At 45.0% G+C, this 20,402-nt stretch overlaps 1 protein-coding gene across 3 annotated transcripts; it reads left to right on the top strand.

The window, feature by feature from the left end:
- The first annotated feature begins 3,462 nt into the window (after nucleotides 1–3,462).
- On the top strand, nucleotides 3,463–20,170 carry Erlin2 (ER lipid raft associated 2). Of its 3 annotated transcripts, none has more exons than XM_004671502.2 (12): nucleotides 3,463–3,546; nucleotides 4,630–4,751; nucleotides 6,684–6,765; nucleotides 7,754–7,800; nucleotides 8,389–8,450; nucleotides 8,618–8,743; nucleotides 9,503–9,576; nucleotides 9,702–9,760; nucleotides 10,366–10,457; nucleotides 11,570–11,659; nucleotides 16,365–16,444; nucleotides 16,970–20,170. In XM_004671502.2, the coding sequence occupies exons 2-12, from the start codon at nucleotides 4,645–4,647 to the stop codon at nucleotides 17,168–17,170; spliced, it is 1,020 nt and encodes a 339-aa protein (XP_004671559.1). In that variant the 5' UTR covers nucleotides 3,463–3,546; nucleotides 4,630–4,644; the 3' UTR covers nucleotides 17,171–20,170. The 3 variants fall into 3 exon arrangements, with proteins under 3 accessions (XP_004671559.1, XP_044986996.1, XP_044986997.1); XM_045131061.1 differs by lacking the exon at nucleotides 3,463–3,546 and adding an exon at nucleotides 3,599–3,807; XM_045131062.1 differs by lacking the exon at nucleotides 3,463–3,546 and adding an exon at nucleotides 4,049–4,194.
- Nucleotides 20,171–20,402: the final 232 nt, after the last annotated feature.

Here is a 20,402-nt window from a genome sequence, read left to right as displayed (position 1 = left end):
CTATATGAGCATTACTTATATGAAAATTAACACAATAATATAAAATAATAATTAATAAAATCAATACTTTGTGTATACCTAAAAGTATACCAATGTTGTATATGCTTTCCTCAATTTGCATTTAATCTTCACAATAGCCCTATATGGTTAATACAGTTGCTATCTCAATTTTACAGATGAAGAAACTGAGGTGTGGGCTGGAGAGATGGCTCAGTAGTTAAGGTGCTTGCCTGCAAAGCCTAAGGACCTGGGTTCAAATCCCCAGTACCCATGTAAAGCAGATGTATAAGGTGGCACATGTGTCTAGAATTTGGAGTTTATTTGCAGTGGCTAGAGGCCCTGAAACTCACTTTCTCTCTCTCTCCATATATATAAATGTATATACACACACACACACATACATACATACATATATATATATGTGTATATATGTATATATGTGTGTGTATATATATATGTATATATATAACCCTTTCTCATTCAAATAAATAAATATATTTATAAAAAAGAAACCGAAGCTGGCCATGGTGGCACATTCCTTTAATCCCAGCACTTGGGAGACAGAGGTTGGAGAATGACCCAGAGTTTGAGGCCACCCTGAGACTACATAGTTAATTCCAGGTCAGCCTGGACCAGAGTGAGACCCTACCTGGAAAAACCAAAAAAAAAAGCCAGGCTGGTGGCGCACTTGGGAGGCAGAGGTAGGTGGATCGCCATGAGTTCAAGGCCACCCTAAGACTACATAGTAAGTTCCAGGTCAGTCTGGGCTAGAGTGAGACCCTACCTCGAAAAACCAAAAAAAGAAACCAAGGCACAGGTAGGATAGGTAATTTTCCTAAGATAACACAGCTAGTTAGAAGCCATTATTTAAACTCACGCTATATAGCTGGGCAATATTTGATCAGAACTACTACTTTTTACTGAAAAATTTTAAAGAATGGGCCTTAAATACTTTTGTTAAGTACATACATCTCCTTGATAACTGGATATTGAGTCAAAAATCTCACAGGTCTCTAAGAGATTTTCTGACCTGTTCAATCTGAATCCACCCATCTGACTTTAGGCAAGGCCACAACTCCCATTCACAGTTCATTCCAAAGTTTAATAGCAAATTCGTAAATCATAAGTAATTAAAACTTTGTGCTACAGGCTGAGCCCCATTCCTTAGGCTGATAAGCTTCAGTATTTCCATTTTTCATACATGTTCACTCAACTATATTATCTGATGTGTTTGAGTAATATGTGTGGTGTGTGATACAGATGAATGCATGTCTTGTGCACACAATGGACACGAGGTGTCCTCTTTAGCTCTCCCACTTTATTTCCTTGAAACTCCTCTCTATGAACCAAGAGCTGTCATTTTTGGTGTCTTAGATCAGATTGGCTGACCAGTGAGCCCTAGCAATTCTCCTGTCTCCACCCCTAGGGTTGCAGTCATGTGTGGCCATGCCCAGCTTTTTACATAGGTGCTGGAGATCAAACTTAGGCTCTTACTCCTTCACAACAAGCACTTTTCCCCGCTGAGTGACCTCCACACTCCTGTCGGCTACAGATGTTTTTAGCCAGGGACTCACTGCATAGTTCGGGCCAGCCTCAACTCTCCATCCTCCTGCCTCCCCCACTGAGTGCTGGGATAACAGGTGTGTGACATCTGAATTTGTAAGCCACTATCAACTCTTCCCTAAGTTTCTGGTCAGGTATTTGTTCTCAGCAATAAGAGTAGCTAATGTACATCTGTGTTTGTTTTTCCCAAACCTCATTTTTTCTTCATTGAATGTTTCTTCCATATTGTCGACATTTTGTCCACATTACTGATCTTCTCATACATTTTGGTGACTTTTTCCTCTGTGCTGTTGATCTTCCTTTCAGGTTGTCCTATATTGAATTCGTCTGGTTTACTCTACCTTCTCTTAACTCCTGCATCTTTTGGTGTTTTCGTTTGTTTGTTTGGTTTGTTGGTTTCGCGAGGTAGGGTCTCACTCTAGTCCAGGCTGGCCTGGAATTCACGATGTAGTCTCAGGGTGGCCTCGAACTCACCATAATCCTCCTAACTCTGCCTCCTGAGTGCTGCTGGTATTAAAGGCGTGCACTACTACGCCCGGCTTCCTTGCCCATTTTTTTTAAAGTATCTTTTGTTTATTTTTACTTATTTATTTGAGTGCGACAGAGAGGGAGAAGGAGAGAGAGGGAAAGAGGGAAAATGCCTTGCCCATTTTTACCAGTAAACTTTTTGTTGTTGTTGTTGTTTTGGGTTTTTCGAGGTTAAGGTTTCACTCTAACCCAGGCTGACCTGGAATTCACTCTGTAGTCTCAGGGTAGCCTTGAACTCAAAGCAATCTTCCTGCCTCTGTCTCCCAAGTGCTGGGATTAAAGACGTGCACTACCATGCCTGGCTAATAAACTCTTTTTTTTGGGGGGGGGGGAGTTTCGAGGTAGGGTCTCACTCTGGCTCAGGCTGACCTGGAATTCACTATGTAGTCTCAGGGTGGCCTCGAACTCACAGCAATCCTCCTACCTCTGCTTCCCGAGTGCTGGGATTAAAGGCGTGCGCCACCACGCCCGGCTTAATAAACTTTTTTAAAATAAGAGAAGTGAAGAAGAACAGAGAAATGCTCCATGTGGAAGGAGCTCAGGGGTAAAGTATCATGCGCTTTTCCTGTACATTGAAGGTCTGGGTCCTCTGCCCAGGATAAAAAGGCGAAAAGCGACCCAATAATAATGTTCCAGAGTGATGCTGCTGTTGGGAAAAAGGACCACGTGAGGCCCTTGGACTGTGAAGCAAGCAATCTGGCCTCCCCGCCGGCTCCCACTAGGCCACGCCGGTGCCACCTAGACCAGGGGGAGCGCAGGGCGCACGGAGGCCCTCTCACTGCGGCAGGTGTTACCAAGGCAGGGCCTTCGAGCTATCAAAGAATCCTGAAGGATGTTTTCATTGACTGCAGTTACCCTCATACATCCCTGAACTTAAAGAGTCCTTTAATTAAAACTTGAACAATAATTCCTTGTTAATTACTTTATGTTGCTGTGGGGACCTCACAGGGCAAACAAAGCTGCCAGAGGAGTATAAAGAGCAATTCAAAGTAGGATTGTTGACTAGCAACGTCAAGGTACTAATCTGCATATTTCCAAGATTTTTTTTTTCTTTTTTTGCACTCAGCTGTGCTCCGGGAAAACAGCGAGCAGAGCGCTAGGACGTTGCTGGTACTTTCTCTGGAAGGAGAAAAAGGAATCAGGCTGGACTTGATGTGAAGGGGAAGACGGAGCAAGCTCCAAAGCCAACGCCTGGGCAAGGGGTGCCGGACGCCCCCCGCCCCCGCCGCAGCCCCAGACGCGGGTCCCCGCCGCGGGCCGACTCGCGCGCGCCCCCTGACGGCCGCCGGCCCACGCTGCTCGGAGCGCGAGGTACGGGGCGGGGCCCCCGCGCGTGCGCAGACGGCGTCGTCGACGCGCCTGGCCCGGAAGGAAGTAGCGTGCTTGAGGGGTGTGGCGGTTTCTGCGGTTGCAGGGGGGTTCGGACGCGTACGGAGCGCCTGCGGGGACAGCCTGGTACGCGGCCCCCGCCCCTTCGTGCGCGCGCTCGGCCTGTTTGCGGCTCGGGCCTGGAGCTGAGCCGCCGTCCGCCGGCGCTGCGGTCTCGGCTGCCGGTTCTCCCGGTGCCCGGCCACTCCGGGAGCCGGAGAGAACACGCTTTCTCTCTGCCTAGTCTCCCCTGCCCACGGGTCCCCTTGGCCGGTCCGAGAGGAAGCGGGAAGGGGCGCGGGGTGCCCCGGGGGGGGGAAGGCAACTGCAGAAAGGACGCTACTGCAGGTCGGTAGCTGGAGGCCGCCTTGCTCCCCACTTCTCCGGTGCCCCGTGGGCAGGACCCACGCCCTGTGCTGACGGGCCCGGGCACACCTGACTCAACTCTCCCGTGTGTCACCGCAGTTTTTCCAGACCCTTCCGTGTTCAGGAAATAAGTTTCTAGATGCCAGAGCTTTAACGCATCCTGGTACCTGGACGCTGTTAGACCTCCGAGCTCCCTCCCAGCCCGAAGCACTTCCTGTTTCCTGTAGGAAGAGTGTGGCATCAGTTGTGTTCAGGGACCTGCCCCGTTTAGATCCAAAGGAATGACTGGGAAGGTGGATGACAAGGCAGAGAACAACCTACTTTGGAACTCAAATGCCTGCTGTCTCTGGCTCCCTAGCATCCTGAGGAGTAAATGATGGTTTCCTTTGAAATACCAGGCAATTAGAACTGGGCGGCTTTGACCAGAATTACATAGCCACAACTGCCTGTCATTTAACATCCTCTGTAATTGGGCCAACAAGTGCAGCTGCCACTTCTTCCTTTACTAGTATAAGTGGCTCCAGTGACATACATCGGTGTTCATGGGAAGAGAAGGCTGTGTTCTGAACCCTACCCAGTTGGCACCGAGTCTTCCTTAGGCATGGGCAATGGAAACTATACCCCCACAGTTAAGGAATGGGAATGCTGGGGACGAGGATGAAATGGGTGGTAGAGCTAGCTGCCTTGTATTTCTACTACAACGGGCTGGGAGTCACTTTCAGGGAGCTACTGCTTAGTGAGCGATCAGTGGCATAGCCTCTCTCCTGTATGTCAGGCCACACATGGTCACTTGTCTTTCCCTAGGTTACAGGTTCACTGATGGCTCAGTTGGGAGCAATTGTGGCTGTGGCATCCAGTTTCTTTTGTGCATCACTCTTCTCAGCCGTGCACAAGATAGAAGAGGGACATATTGGGGTATATTACAGGTAAGGCGGAGACAGGTTGAAGCTTTCGGCTTCCTGTTAAATGGCTCCCTCCCCTACTCACTGTTTAACAGACACTGCTGACATCTGTGTTTGTATTTTATGAAGAGCCTTTTTAGACGGAGCTTTTCTCTCTTTGACCATAGGTAAGGGAGCATGTGTGTATGGATACAGATTTAAAACTGTAATATTTTAAGGTGATACTGTTGGTCATTGATAAATGTGTTTACAGATTTAAAGGCAAAGCCTAAAATAACTGTACTCTTAACAGATAATGGCTGAAATGTTTTCTCCTGTATCCCACAGGGAATCTTGTCTCCATACTACCTCTGTGAAAGCCAGGAGGGCCCCAATTCTTGACAACAACTAGAGGAGATAGTATAGTCTGCTAATTTGAGAAATTCTTTTAAAATGAATATTTCAGGGACTGGGGAGATGGCTCAGCAGTAAGGGAGTTTGCTGGTAAAATGACGTCTCAGGAAAAATGAAAGGTTCTGCGGGCTGATTGATACCAGTCAAGGTGAACCTTAGAATACAGGTGCGTTTGGTTTTATGGATATATTTGCAAGCAGAGAGAAATGGCTTCACCAGGACCTCCCACCACTGCAAGCAAACTCCAGATGCATGTGCAACTCTGTGCATCTGGCTTTAAATGGGTACTGGGGAATCCAACTTAAGCCAGCATGTGTCCTTAACCGCTGAGACATCTCCCCAGCCCATCATACAATAATCTGTAGTAGCTTCCATGACCAAGACTTTTTGCTTCAAGTTTTTCTTGGGGGGGGTACCACTATTTGTTTGGAGTTTTTTTGTTTTGTTTTGTTTTTCTTTGTGCTGGGGATTAAACCCAAGGCCTCACAGATGCTATGCAAGAGCTTTATTATAACACTCTCAGCTCTTCTCATATGGACCCTGTAATGCTTATTTCTGGACTGCCAGTAGGAAGTCTAAAATGCTGATTGAGGCTAGGGGTTGTATTAGTGGAAAGTGGGAGAGCCTGTGCTTAGCATCCTTAAGATCCTGGGTTAAAACTCTATGAGTTCTCCCCTCTTTTTTAATTGTTTCTCTCCACCATCTGCTTACCCATTCCCCCCCCCAAAAGTCTTTTAATTTTATCATATCCATAAAGCTTGGTTAGAAATATATATGCAAAAATGTATACTACATATATTTAATACGAAAGTCATTCATAAGTGCAGTGAGAATTCTTGAGGCAGGCATTATGGTTCCAGCATATGGGAAGCTGAGACAGGAGGATTAACACAAGTTTGAGGATCGTCTAGGCTAGAAAGCAAGTACTAGGCCAGTCAGAGCTACCTAGCTCTAGCAGAGGCAGATGGGTTACACATCTGCCCTAGATTGCATTAAAGCCTCCTTGCCCCCAGCCTGTCTTGCCTCTGTCATCACGGTTCCTGATCCTAACCTCCACTGAAGAACTGATCACCTCTAGGAAAATGTAGTTGAGGGACAGGATGTAGCTCATTGACAGAACACTTGCTTAAATGTGTGAGGCCCTGGGTTCAGCTCTAACACTGCCAAAAATAATTATTCTTTCAGTTAGCCGCATCACTAGACTCCAACCACAGTACAATCCATGGATAATGATTGCTGGATTTAAGTACCATGCTGATACCGTGTGCTCAACAAAGAGGACAAGCTAAAACAGACCTCTTCTCTCACCTTGAGTAGCGAGCGAGGGGTTCTGCCATCTGAATTTCACTTAGTCAGTGCGCCTGTTGTTCTCATTATAAAAGTATGACTGCTGGTTTCATATTTGCCGTCAAGCTTCCTGGAATATTAGAGTTGAGGCAAGGGAAAAAAGGGACTGTGGACAGGGCACAGGCATGTATCACTCTACATTAAATGTTTGCAGGAGTGAAAAGAAGGTGGGTTTCTTTCACTACACTGAACTTGCCTCTCTCCCCTTCTCTGCAGGGGTGGCGCCCTGCTGACTTCCACCAGTGGCCCTGGTTTCCATCTCATGCTCCCATTCATCACATCGTATAAGTCTGTACAGGTATACTTGCTTTGAATGGCATGGTTGGATGCTTACAAATTGCACATAATTTGAAATGATTGAGCTGTTAGATGAGTGAAACACACAGCAAGGCTCCTAAAGCGTTACTTGTCGCTGAGGTAGCTGGATACTCATTGCCTAGTCTGGGTGCATCAGTCCCAAGTAAAATGATGTTTTTCACTTTCAAGATGGAGCTCAAGAAGAATCTCTTCTGAACGTTTAGAAGAAAAATGAAGTGTGTGTGTGTTTGCATTTTAAACATAAGAGTACTGTAATAGATGGAAATAAAGCATGGTAATTTGCTCCTTATTTGAACTTGAGAAGTGTGAGCATAATTACAAAGGGAAGAAGGTTGAGTCAGTGAGGGCTGATGCCATCTAAGGAGGAATAAGATTAATTGCAATGGATCTCAGTGTAGCTTAGAGACAGTAAACATCTCTGAAGTGCTTCCAACTAAGAAAAAACAGATTTCAAGAGTAACTGTTAAACTGACCCAGCAAGGAGCTGGGTACGATCTAGCAAAATGTCCACTTCTCCCTGTGTCTTCTGCTGTTGACATGTTGATGGCTTTGCGTGTGCATCTGGATGCTTTGAGTTGAGTCTCACAGTAGCCTGAGAATGTGCAGCAGGTACGACAGTCTGAAACCAATGGAAAAAGGAATCTGCTGCTTCAGAACTCTAAGTGGAAGAGGTGGAAATAAGCATAAGTCGTGAGGCTCCTGCTCTCGCATCTTTTTCACTGAGCCTCGGTGACCTGCCTGTTCATACAGGCTTCACTTACAGTGACTCTAGAGTAAACACTTTGACTTGGCCTAGAATCCAAGCCCCAGAAGAACAGGGACTGAGTGGGACAGGCATGCTTAGTACAGGCAAAGCTTACCCCAAACAAGCAGTCCAGCACGAAACAAGGGTATCTGGGATTCCAGTTAGGCAGTTTCTCTGCTGTCACTGCCCATCTTTCAGCATTCAATGTTTCCTCTCTTTCCAGACCACACTCCAGACAGATGAGGTGAAGAACGTGCCCTGTGGGACCAGGTAAAGTACCCAAAATAAAGCTGGTACGCCCTAGTAAGTGACAGGAAGGGCTGGCTGAAGAGCCAGTGGTGTCACGTCTTGGTCGTTTTTACCAAATTCCCTCTATTCTGGCTTGACCAGATGATAGTGTCCAGTGAAGAAGATCAGATAAGGTTGGGAGGGGCTGGAGTGCCATGGCTGTGATGAGAATCCCTTTTTTAAAATGATTAATATTTGAGGGGAAAGACAGTGCTGAACTGTAGTGACAGTGAAGCCAACGTGAGCAGAATTCCAGTGACCTGGTACTCTCAGAGACTTTATTCATCTGCCTTAGTCTATTCCCTGCAATCATGTGCTTTGGTTCAAAAACTACTGGTAATTCAAAGATATTAACTGCTCTTTTCTTTCCAGAAGTCATACTTACTTCCTTGCAAAAGTGTTTTCTCAGTAGATTGGGTTGTTACTATAAGCTCTGCAGAGCTCCCATGTGGGGAACCTCAGATGCCTTATGTCCCACAAATACTTGTATTTTTCCCCCAGTCTCTTCAGGAGATTGCACCATATTCCAGAGTTTTTTGCTGACTGTTTTGTCTCTTCTCCCTCCAATAGTGGTGGAGTGATGATCTACTTTGACAGAATTGAAGTGGTAAACTTCCTGGTCCCAAATGCAGGTACGACTTCCAGCTTGTCCCCACTCCACACACCACACACACACACTGATTTTCCCCATGCCTATCTGCCTGGGCACCTAAGGAATTGGGAAATGCTGTCTCTGAGAAAGTTTTGAGAAGTATGGAATTTTGGTGTTCTTGTGCTGAGCCCTCTTCTTCCCTCCCAGTGTACGATATAGTGAAGAACTATACTGCGGACTATGACAAGGCCCTCATCTTCAACAAAATCCACCATGAGCTGAACCAGTTCTGCAGTGTGCATACACTTCAAGAGGTCTACATTGAGCTGTTTGGTAAGAGCATACGGTCTTTATCACTCCACCCCACCCCTCCCCAGTCATGCCAGGCATCAGTAGCCCTACATCCCCTCTGGCCTACTTGAGCTGCCTCAGAATAGAATCCGCAGTTCACAGGAACTGGCCCCAGAGGTAGTTGAGGACAACCAGGCATGGTGATTCCTCAACACTTACAACCCCAGCAGTCAAGAGGCTGGGGCAGGAGCCAGGGGCCTCTAAGGCTAGTCTGGGCTGCAGAGCAAGATCTTGTCTCAAAAGTACCTCTTGCCAGGTGTGGTGGCACAAGCCTTTAATCGCAATCCTGGGGAAGCAGAGGTAGGAGGATCGCTGTGAGTTCGAGGCCAGCCTGAAACTATGTAGTGAATTCCAGGTCAGCCAGGGCTAGAGTGAGACCCTACCTTGAAAAAACAAAAGTATTTCTCCTTAAGAAAAATAAAATGCTGGTGGTAGTGGGATAATTTTTTTTTAAGCTTGGGTTTCATGAAAGACATAGTTGATATTTCGAAAACTAAAAGGAATTTTATCTTGAGGCTGCAGTGAAAGGATTTTATCTTAAATTTTTACATATGTTGAGGGCTGGTTAGATATGGTCCAAAAATCTGCTTTACCTTTAGGTTTCTGGAGTTAATAAGTGCACTACTTTGGAAGACATTGCCTGTATGATGAGCTAGAATTTTGGCTTATACATTATCCCTATCTTCCTCTTACTCATCTAGAAAATATTTAGCTTTTTGCCATGTCCTCTTTTGATTCCAGATCAGATTGATGAGAACCTCAAACTGGCTTTGCAACAGGACCTGACTTCCATGGCCCCTGGGCTGGTCATCCAAGTAAGTATCACCTCAGGTGGAAAATCCCCATCTCTAGACTGCATACTCTTTCCAAGGACCCAGGGGAACTCATGTCCCTTACCACTCTCACATTCCCATCAGTTTCTCTCTGTACCTTTCTCCAGGCTGTACGGGTGACAAAGCCCAATATACCTGAGGCAATCCGCAGAAACTATGAGTTGATGTGAGTATCCCTGTGCCCACACTGACCACTATACTCTCCCACCTCATCCCATCCTAGAACTTGCCAGAGCTGTGCCAGGCTTTGCGATTCTTCCCTTTCTTGAGCATTGTTGCACCGTAAGCTTGGACAGGCATGTCAGTGCTCACTAGAGCCACAGATGAGCCTTGGAGAGCAGTGGTGTTTCTAAAATGCCAGGAGCCTTATCTCTGTTCAAACTAATACCAGAGAAGGAGATAGGGAAAGATCATAAGTGGGCCTGTGGGTCTATTTTACTAAAGTACATTATGTTTTTGTTTTGAGACAGTCTTGCTATGTGTCCAGGCTATCCTCAATCTCTTGTGCTCAAGCTATCCTCCTGCCTCATCACCCTGAGTGCTGAGGCCACAAGCATGTGTACAGCATACAGGCACTATGTTATGTTTCATTCTCATCGCAGAGCCATAATATAGTCTGCAGCAGAGCAGTAAGAGCTGGGCCAGTGAATGGCCTTACAGGAAAGCAAGAAAGTCTAGAATTCTCTGCCGAGGAGCTGGGCTTCTCCAGGGAACAGTGAAGTTCCTCTGAAGCTTTCCAAAGTAGCTTCATGACTTTTTTTCCCCCTTCAGGGAAAGCGAGAAGACAAAGCTTCTCATTGCAGCCCAGAAACAGAAGGTGGTGGAGAAGGAGGCCGAGACAGAGCGGAAGAAGGCGCTCATTGGTCAGCATGTGGTTCTTTCAAGGAAGAAGGGTTGGGGCTGGGGACAGTGCAAGGAAGACCAGGCATGGTTGGACCCTGTAGTTCTCCGAAATGCTCTGCAGTGCTTGGGTGGTATTCATATCCCCAGGAGCAAAGTGGAAATTGCCTGATCAGGCCAGAGTTTTGAGTTTTACTATATCTATTAAATAGAAGGAGCCCTTCCTGTTAATTTTTAATTGGCAGTAGAAATGGCTAACACTTACTGAACACATACAACCAGCCATTGTGCTTCACTGAACACTCAACATGTGAAGTGACGCACTCGTCACATCACCACTGCAGGGAGGTTCTGTCATTTGCTTTGTTTTATTGAATTTAGAGGTTCAATAACATATCCAAGGTCATGTGGCAAGTGGAAGGACTAAGGCTCAGGTCCAGAGTTGGGTTAATCACCACACTGCACTATGAACAGCCAGCCTGATACTTCCTAAAGTGAAGTGCCAGTAGCTTTCAAATCCTGACCTAGATCAGTTGCTCTAAGATCTCACTGCAAAGCCTGCCCACTTCTGTGATAGAGAAAGCATAACTTTTCCCTTTGTTCCTTTCTTTCTCCTCTCTGGATGCCAGTTGAAATCCTAAGTATATTTGCCCTGACACTTTGGGGCCTTGTTAATAACTTTTTCTCAGTAAATCTGCTTTGCCTTACTTAACCTCATCTTCAGAGTAGCTGACTATTTGTGGCCGTGAGACCAAGGACTCAATATGAAAACCTGCAACATTTTGTTCCTCCTTACTGAGCTGTTGACTTTCACTTCTCAATAAAACTTTCCTTGCTTGCCAACAAATAAGTAAATAAATACAAATATTGACAGGAGAGAAGTCAGGGTCTGTTCCTTGCTGTCCCAGAAGCACTCTCCTCCCTGGGGCCAGTGTCTCATGCTGATTCTATGCAGCTGTGCTCACTGGTACACTCTGTTTCACCCAGGTGTGCCGGTTGCAGCTGCCCCCTGAGGACTTGACTGTCTATCAAAGCATATCCACTCAGGCATCAGGGTGCTCAAGATCAGGGGGAAGATGCAGTCAATCAAGCTTTTAAAGTATCTGCACTGTCTTTTCTCAACTCCATTTACTAGAGGCAGAAAAAGTGGCTCAGGTTGCAGAAATCACCTATGGGCAGAAGGTGATGGAGAAGGAGACTGAGAAGAAGATTTCAGAAATTGAAGGTAGGTTGAACTGACGTTTATGTCTGAGGGTGTGGGGTGACCATCATTTCCTTTGCTCTTTAGTCTCTGATCTAGGATGTTGTGGTCTCTGAAATGCCTGTCCTACTCTGTGCTTTGAATCAAGTTTAGAGCTTTTGGCCAGGCTAGCATCCTAAGCATGTCCTGGTGTTTTACTGCAGAGAGCATCCATCCACTCAGGTACCAGCGTTCTACTTCAGAGAGCGCTCATTCACTCAGCAAATGTTAGTTGCATGCCATTTTGTCCTTGGTATTGTTAGGCATAAAAGGAGGAAATATCAGGCTAGACATGGTGACACATTCCTGTAGTTGAATCATTTGATGACAGGAGGATGGTGAGTTTGAGGGTAGCCAGAGCTGCATAGTGAGGTCATGTCTCAAATAAAAAAAGAAGGGTTGAAATATTTTTTCCTTGTTTTATAATTTTTTTATTAATTAGGAGTGAAATATTTTTTAAAAGAAAGAAAGAAAATAGGGGCTGGAGAAATTGCTCAGTGGTTAAAGTGCTTCCCTGCAAAGCCTAATGACCTGGGTTCAATTCCTTTCTACCCACATAAAGCTAGATCCACAAAGTGGCACATGTCTAAAGTTTTTTTGCAGTGATTGGAGGCCCTGGTGTACCCATTCTCCCTCTCTTTCTCTTTCTGTCTCCCTCCCTTTTTCTGCCTGCAAGCAAATAAATAAATATTTTAAAAATTTAAAAAGGTTTGGGAAGATGGCTCCTGAAGTAAAATGCTTGCATTGCAAACACAGAACCTGAGCTCAGTCCCCAGCATTCACATAAAAGCAGTGTGTGTCTGCGATCCCAGTGCTGGGTTGGCAGACTGAAGGATCCCTAGGGCTTGCTTGTCTAGCCCAGTTAGCTCCAAATTCAGTGAGAGACCTTGTTTCAAAAAATAAATTGGGAGCTGGGCGTGGTGGCGCACGCCTTTAATCCCAGCACTCGGGAGGCAGAGGAAGGAGGATCGCTGAGAGTTCAAGGCCACCCTGAGACTACATAGTGAATTCCAGGAGAGCCTGAGCTAAAGTGAAACCCTACCTCAAAATAAATAAATAAATAAATTGGCCCAGGCATGGTGGTACATACCTTACTCCCAGCACTCAGAAGGCAGAGGTAGGAGGATCACTGTGAGTTCAAGGCCACCCTGAGACTACATAGTGAATTCCAGGTCAGCCTGTGCTAGAGTGAGACCCTACTTAAAAATAAACCAAAAAAAAAAAAAAAGAGTTGGATGGGGCTGGAGGGATGGCTTAGTGGTTAAGGTGTTTGCCTGTGAAGCCTAAGGATCCAAGTTCAATTCTCCAGTCCCTACATAAGCCAGACGCACAAAGTGGCACATGCATCTGGAGTACATGCATCTGGAGTTCATTTGCAGTGACTGGAGGTCCTGATGTGCCCATTCTCTCTATCTCCCCTTTCTCTCTCTCTTTCTCAAATAAATAAAAATGAATTGGAGATAAGTTGAGGAAGACACTAGCCGTCAACCTCTGGCATCCACACACATGCACATACACCCCACACACACACACACACACAAAGAAAAGGAGGGGCTGAAAAACAAACATCACAGCTTCACTGCAGCTCTCCCCTAGTCGCCTTCACCCCCTTTTCAAAAGTCAGCTGGAGCCAGGTGTGGGGTACATACCAATTGTCCCAGCAGGTGGGAGCCTGAGGCAAGAGAATCTCAAGTTCCAGACCAAGCAGGTTGGGTATCAGTAGGTTTTTTTTGTGGGGGGAGCTCCAAAAAAAAGTCAGTTGGTGCCATTATTCTGGTCTCAAAGTATGTTCTCAAGAACCATGCAGAAGTTAGGTTGGTTTTGAAGCTGACATTTTTTTCAGCACCAACAACTCTGGGACTAAAGAGAAGTATTTTCTTGGCTGGCTTTCTGAATATCACTTACCTTCAGTTCCTGCTCCTGAATCCTCACATCCTTCCCACAACCCCTCCTCCACAGATACACACACTTTGTGGTGCCAGCTGTCAAGCAGATTCCAGGACAAAAATGTATCCTCAGGGCAGCTTCAGGCCACAGTGTATGTGTAACTGTGTTCATAATGGCACCTGTTGGGCTTTGCTGGGGTGGGTGGGCCTTTTGCGGAGCCAAGAAGCCAATTAGGGTATCATAAAGCAGGGCACCTCACTAGGGAATTTTTATAGAACACTTCTGTTTCTTGCATATGTGAGTGTATAGTGTGCATGTGTATATGTGTTTTCATAGGTGTGTGGCCACAAGTGTGCATGTGAGTGCATATGGAAGCCAGAGGTCAACATCAGGTGTCTTTCTCAATTGCTCTTCACCTTTTTATTTTTATTTTTTAATATTTTTATATGCAAGCAGAGAGAATGAGCACACCAGGGCCTCTTGCTTCTGCAAAGAATTCCAGATGCATGTGCCATTTTGTACATTTGCCTTTACATACATACATAGGTACTGAGAAAAATTTAAAAAAAGCCAGAATGCAGACTATCAGGCTTTGTAAGCAAGTACCTTTAACCACTGAGCCACCTCCCCACCCTCCATTTTATTTTTAGACACGGTTTCTCACTGGACCCAGAGCTCACTGATTGAGTGAGTCTAGTTAACCAATATGCTGCACAGATCCTCCTGTCTCTGTCTCCCAGGCAACTACGACTATAGGTACAGGCCACAAAGCCCAGAATTTATGTGGATGCCGAGAATCCAAAGTCAGGTCCTCATGCTTGCTTGACAGACATGTTACTGACTGAGCCAGCTTCCCAGGCCCACACTTTTAGCTCTTACAAATACACGTCATCAAGCGTTGAAGCCAGTTGACTGGTGGCAGGGTAGCCAGACTAAAGGGTCCTTTCCCATGGGGTCATGCTCAGGGTATGCAGTGAGACACTCCCACAGTGTAGCTTAATGTAGAGCACTTGCCCACTATGCCCAAGGCCCTGGGTTCAATAGCCAGCCCTGGAAAAAAAAACCAAAACCAAAAACAAAAACAGAATTTAAACTTGCCTTTTGTGGTGGTGTATAGCCTGTGATCTTCAACAGGTGGAGGCAGGAGGATGACTTGAGTCCTAAGCCTGAGCTCCATAGTGAGACCCTGTCTCAACAATAAGCACAGTAACAGCCTGAGGACTTGAGTTCAGGCCTCAGTACCCACCTTAAAAGTAAAAAAATAGGGCTGGGGGAATGGCTTAACAGTTAAGGCATTTGCCTTTGAAATCTAAGGACCCTGGTTCAATTCCCCAGGACCCACGTAAGCCAGATGCACAAGGGGGCGCATGCTGCTGGAGTTTGTTTGCAGTGGCTGGAGGCCCTGCCACACCCATTCTCTCTTTCTCTCTGCCTCTCGCCCCCCCCCCCCGTCAAATAAATAAATAAAAATTTAAATAAATAAATAAAAAGTGGCTGGAGAGATGGCTCGGTGGTTAAGGTGCTTGCCTACAAAGCCTAATGACCCTGGTTCAATCCTCAGGACCTACATAAAGCCAGATGCACAAGGTAGCAAATTTATCTGGAGTTGTTTGCAGTGAGCTAGAGGTCCTGGCACATACATTCTCTCTCTGTCTCCTTGGTACTCTCTGCTTGCAAATAAAATGAACTAAAAATTTTAAAGTATATTATGAAAAATAAGTAAATAATATGCATCAGCTTGACAGAAAGCTGCTGTCAGAGCTGAGTGGGAAGGAAGATTGCAAGCAGGGTGGAATTAAACAGTTCTGAATCCAGATGGATGAATTGTCCAGTTGAGTCACTTTTTAAATGATTGGTGGAAATAAAGGTGGAGAGGGACTGGACTCTTGTGTTTGCAGTATTCAGGCTTAGGGTAAATCGGCCACAGGCCAAATTCAGAGCTTTGTGGGCTTACCTTGCTTTTGCTGGGTAGCACAGGTGGGAACTCTGGAACTGGAGCCTGAATCAGAATCCACCACTTTGAAAGACGCAAGAAGTACCTCTGGATAGGAGGGGTTTATTTTATTATTTTAAATAATGCTGTCAATACACATGACTTGCCATAGAACACATGACTTGCCATAGAGCAGACATGTTCGTGGGTGGTCTCCACCCATTCCTAGCAGATGCTTTCATAGAACTTTCTCATCTTTGGTTAATCCTCACTACCAGTACAAATGTAAAAACTAAAGTGTCTATTTCCCCATTCATAGATGAAACCAAAGCACGGAGGGAGTAAAAAACGTTCTCAACACACAAGATTGGTAGCACAGTCCTCTACTCCCAGCTCTCAGAAGGCTGAGGCAAGAGAATCACTGTGAATTCAAGGCCAACCTGTACTTCTTAATGAGTTCAGGACTAGCTTTGGCTACAGAGAGAGAGAGAGATCTGTTCCATATATATATATTTATGTCCAGGCATCGTGTATTATGCCTATTATCCCAGTGCTTGGGAGGCTGAGATAGAAGGATCCCAGTGAATCTGAGGCCAGCCTGGGCTACAAAATGAATTCCAGGTCAGTAAGACTTTGCCTGAAAATACACACACTTGTACGGGTGCATGCATACAAACACACACACTCAATCTCCCTGAGGTCATAGACACAATCAAGAAAGTTATGGGGACCAAAAAATGTTGGCTTTGGTTTGAGGTGATATTTACAGCATTGGGAGTGGAACCTAGGGTTTTGTATTCGCTAAGCTGCACCACTAGGCTGTAATCTTCAGCCCCCATGAAGCCCACTGCTCCTGTTCTCTCCTCTTAGATGCTGCGTTTCTGGCTCGGGAGAAGGCAAAGGCAGATGCTGAGTGCTATACTGCTCTGAAAATAGCTGAAGCAAATAAGGTAAACTCCTAACTCAGTCTGATGGAAAGCGTGTTTGGGTTTGGGTTTGGGCTGGCTTGGCTTCACCTCTAGAGTTCCTTGGAGCTAGAACTGAAGACACCATGCTGTGTAGGATAGAAACTTCCCTTTGGTAGGACGCCTTAGTAGAAGTCTCATTTTTGTATTAAACATGGAAGCTTATGAAGCTCTTATTATTCTGTCTTAAAGATCTTAGTTTACTTTTTCTTAGAGAAATGGTTTCCCTAAACAGATGTAATAGGAAGACCATGAAAAGTATAAGGGAGGGTGTGGCTCACAGCTTTACTACAAGCACTCTGGTGGCTGAGGCAGGAGTGCTAGGCCTCCTGGAGGCTACAGAGTGAGTTCCAGATCAGCCTGGGCTAGAGTAAGACTCAGAAAGAAAACAAAAACAGTAGAAGGGACATATTTCTTTAGCAGGGACCCTCTCCTTATGAAAATTTGGAGAGCCACCCAAAATTCTCACTGATGTCATCCCATCTAAATTTTCTTCACTCTTTGTCATAGCTGAAACTGACCCCAGAATATTTGCAGCTGATGAAGTACAAAGCCATTGCTTCCAACAGCAAGATTTACTTTGGCAAAGACATCCCCAACATGTTCATGGATTCTGCAGGCGGTCTGAGCAAGCAGTTTGAGGGGCTGGCTGACAAGCTCGGCTTTGGCTTAGAAGATGAACCCTTAGAGGCAAGCACAAAGGAGAATTGAAAGAAAGTGTACAACCTTTGACTGTGACACTTGGAGAGATCTTTATTTTTTAAGATGAAAGAATGTTCCTCCCCTCCACACTACCTTTGACTCTTCAAATTACTGTGGTGAAAAGAAGAGATGGACTTAAATCTACTCCCCTTCTGGGAAGGGAGGGCAGACGCATGATTGGGGGTTTTATTCAGGTAAGTAGTTCAGGCTCCAGTTGCAGAGTTCCCCCCTCCTCACTCCTGATAAGATGTGTTAGCCATGGGCGTGGCCTCTGACCAGCGCACCAATTTTGTCCTTTTGAAGCTGGCTTAACTAGGGATGCTGTCACTAAGGAGTAGGAGACATGTGGCTCCTGCCCTCTGATAGTTTGATTTCTGTCACTTGGGAAAAGGGATCCACAGTTATGACCATTGCCTCTAAGGCAGGAGATGTTGGGGTGGGGTCACAACTGAATGTGAGTTCTAGGGAGCAGCAACTGCAGCGCTGGCCTACTGCTGGGCATTTTCATCAGTCATGTGTGGGTTATTTCAGAGGCAAGCTCTAATGAGCCCTTGTGAGAAAGAACCTGGTGCTAGGCTTTGCAAGATTTTCTATACCCTGTGTCCCTTGCCCTAGGGCTCAAAGAGAAGTGGTTCTAATACGTCTCTGACACCAAGACTTAATCACCATCCATCACACAGTTCTGACTTTTCACCTGATAGGAGATTTGGTTTCTTCTGAAGTAAGCTGTCTCTTGCTTCCACTCAGCATCGAGAAGACAGGAACAGACAAGTGTCTTTTAGATTCTGAAACACACTTATGGCACCACCAGCCAGGTAGTGCCTGCTTGGCAGACGTGTGTGTGCTTTTGGAGTGAACATCTTTACCATGGAGATGCTTCTCTGAAGAGCTATGACGCTGTGTGTGAGTGAGGGGGAGGGTCTGCCAAGAGATGCACAAGTCGTGGTGCCTGGCCTATGCTGGAAGGGTGTGCTGCGTAACACTGTGTACTATAAAGGGAGCCTGTTCTCTGAGTACCAGGAATTTTTAAATCCAAGGTTCCAAGTGGCTACAAGGGGATTACTCCCAAGTTCATGCCCACATCCGCAGACTGGATTGTATCCCCAGGCTGTATCAAAACATACTCTTAAGTGTTTTATTTTGCATTCCTAGGTGATTCAGGATGGAAAGAGCAAACATGAAAGGTTTTTCTTATATCCCAAAATAGAGTTGGGAGTGGGGACCCATTTGTGCTACACAAAAGTGCTAAGTGGAGGGCAGCCATGGAGAATGGTTTGTTTGCAAACACATTGGTACCCTATGTGAGTACAGCCATGTAGCTGCCCCTCCCCCTCAAAGCACCCACTATAACCCCAGGAGAGTACTATGAATGACCTTTGCTGGCACCAAGCCTCACCTTATTTTTAGTTCTGTAACTCAGGCCCTCTTGTTCCTGAGTACCACCATGCTTGTCAGGAATTTGGGGAGCATTTAGCCTGCTAGAAGGGTTTAAGGTGTTAACCCCTCTTGCTTCAAATGTTCCCCTTCTCAATTCTAATTCCTGGCACTTAGACTTCTCAGGCCACTGATCCTCATCATTCCTTGTACACACAGCAAAATGTTCCTGGGAGGCATAGATGTTGATATGTTCATGAATCTTATAGAAGTGGTCTTTTTCCCAGGACCAGCACAGGACACCCGTTCTTAAAATGCATCCTCCTTCCTCTCATTTCAGTGCTGTTAACCGTGTGTCAAGAGCAACATGCTGTACCCAGCATCCCCTGGTCACATGTATGTTTTGTCCATCCCTGAGCTCTTGTCACTTGAGCCTCAGAAAACACTACTTCACTACAGTTGGTGTAGGAGAGAGGGTGTCTCAGCTGCTCCAAATAGCATGTTCTCTTAGCCTGAAGGTCTCCAGTACTGACAAGCATCCTGTGATAGCTTTTCCCTTGACCACAAGGCACCTCAAATATTAAGTCCTGCTGCAACTGCCCCTCCCCGTGTTAGTCACTTCCTGTTTTAAAAAATGTATGTATATATTGTCATGCCCATTAGCATAGATATACTGGTACCTGTCACAGCAGTAAAATCATGGAAGTCAGTTGTCTCCTTAGCATGGGATAACTAGCCCATCTGTCTGTGTGACTTCATTTTTGTAATACTTACTAGAAAACCCGATCTTTAAGCATTTGGATCTAAACATGTAAAAGGTGATAAGCCTGCAATTTTGTAGGCAGTGAACTCATAGCTGCTATTTATACATAGAACATCTATCAAAGTAAGTAACTTTATAAAATTTGAGTTTTTACAGGATTTTCCAAGGAACAGCCACTCTAGTAGAATGTTTCTCACTCATTAAACTTTGCAGAAGTGATTCGTATTCAGAACTGTTTTTAATCACTTTTTAAAATATATGGTCAGAATGTTTGTAAGGAAGCCAAAGTTTGCTAATAATTTTTATACAACTAAAAAATAGATGTGGTAGGATCCATGATCATACTGAGTTGAGAAAGAAATTGAGAAATATTGGTTCAAAGCAAAAAGGAAGTGTTTTGTAAATGATCTCTGTTGGTTTCTATAGATTTGTGTATCTTTTAACACTGATCATTATATCAATTAGTATTAATTGTGAAAGTATGATAGCCATATTTACTGACCTTGACTGTCCTAAGTCTGAGGATAAACTGCATCTGGTGAATAGCTCCTCTTTGTCTATGGACTTGATCACTGCTCTCCAGCTGTGTTCAATGGGATTCTAGCCACTGTTTTTCTTCTTTTCTTATAAAGTCCATTAGGCAATCATGTTCTATTTGTACTTCTTTATCTCTGCTCTTATATAAGCTGGTGATTGAATAGTCAAAGCAGTTTTTTTCAAAGAGCCCCAAGGGCTTAATGGCCCCCTTTTTAAACTGAGAAATTATTCTTGTTATATTAATCACTGTACAAATGATAGTACTAGATTAATTAATTGCCTTAGGTTGATAGCTAGAGGGATTGGTTCAGACAATACAAAAGGTCTCATGTGAATTTACGTCTTGGTTTTAATTTCAGTCTTGCTGAATAAAATAAGTCTTGGTGTTTTTTTTTTATTAAAAGTAAAATTTAGCAGCAGCTAATATTAGGATAGGTGATACAAACAATTAAAACATCCTTGGCTAGTGATTTAAGCTTTCTCTAAAAATATATTCAGATGAAAATCTGTCCCCATTATCAACATAGAAATACCACCAAAAAAAAAAAAAAAAAGAAAGAAAGAAAG

Source organism: Jaculus jaculus, chromosome 12 (genome assembly GCF_020740685.1).
Source record: "Jaculus jaculus isolate mJacJac1 chromosome 12, mJacJac1.mat.Y.cur, whole genome shotgun sequence".
Taxonomy (NCBI): Eukaryota; Metazoa; Chordata; class Mammalia; order Rodentia; family Dipodidae; genus Jaculus; species Jaculus jaculus.
Note: the sequence above shows the minus strand (reverse complement) of the source record. Positions and strands in the feature narration are given on the sequence as shown.

Excerpts from the sequence above, each read along its gene's own strand:
- Erlin2 (XM_004671502.2), top strand. The coding sequence starts at position 4,645 with ATGGCTCAGTTGGGAGCAATTGTGGCTGTGGCATCCAGTTTCTTTTGT. Across the intron at positions 7,801-8,388 it reads AACGTGCCCTGTGGGACCAG|TGGTGGAGTGATGATCTACT; the intron begins GTAAAGTACCCA and ends TCCCTCCAATAG. Across the intron at positions 10,458-11,569 it reads GCGGAAGAAGGCGCTCATTG|AGGCAGAAAAAGTGGCTCAG; the intron begins GTCAGCATGTGG and ends TCCATTTACTAG.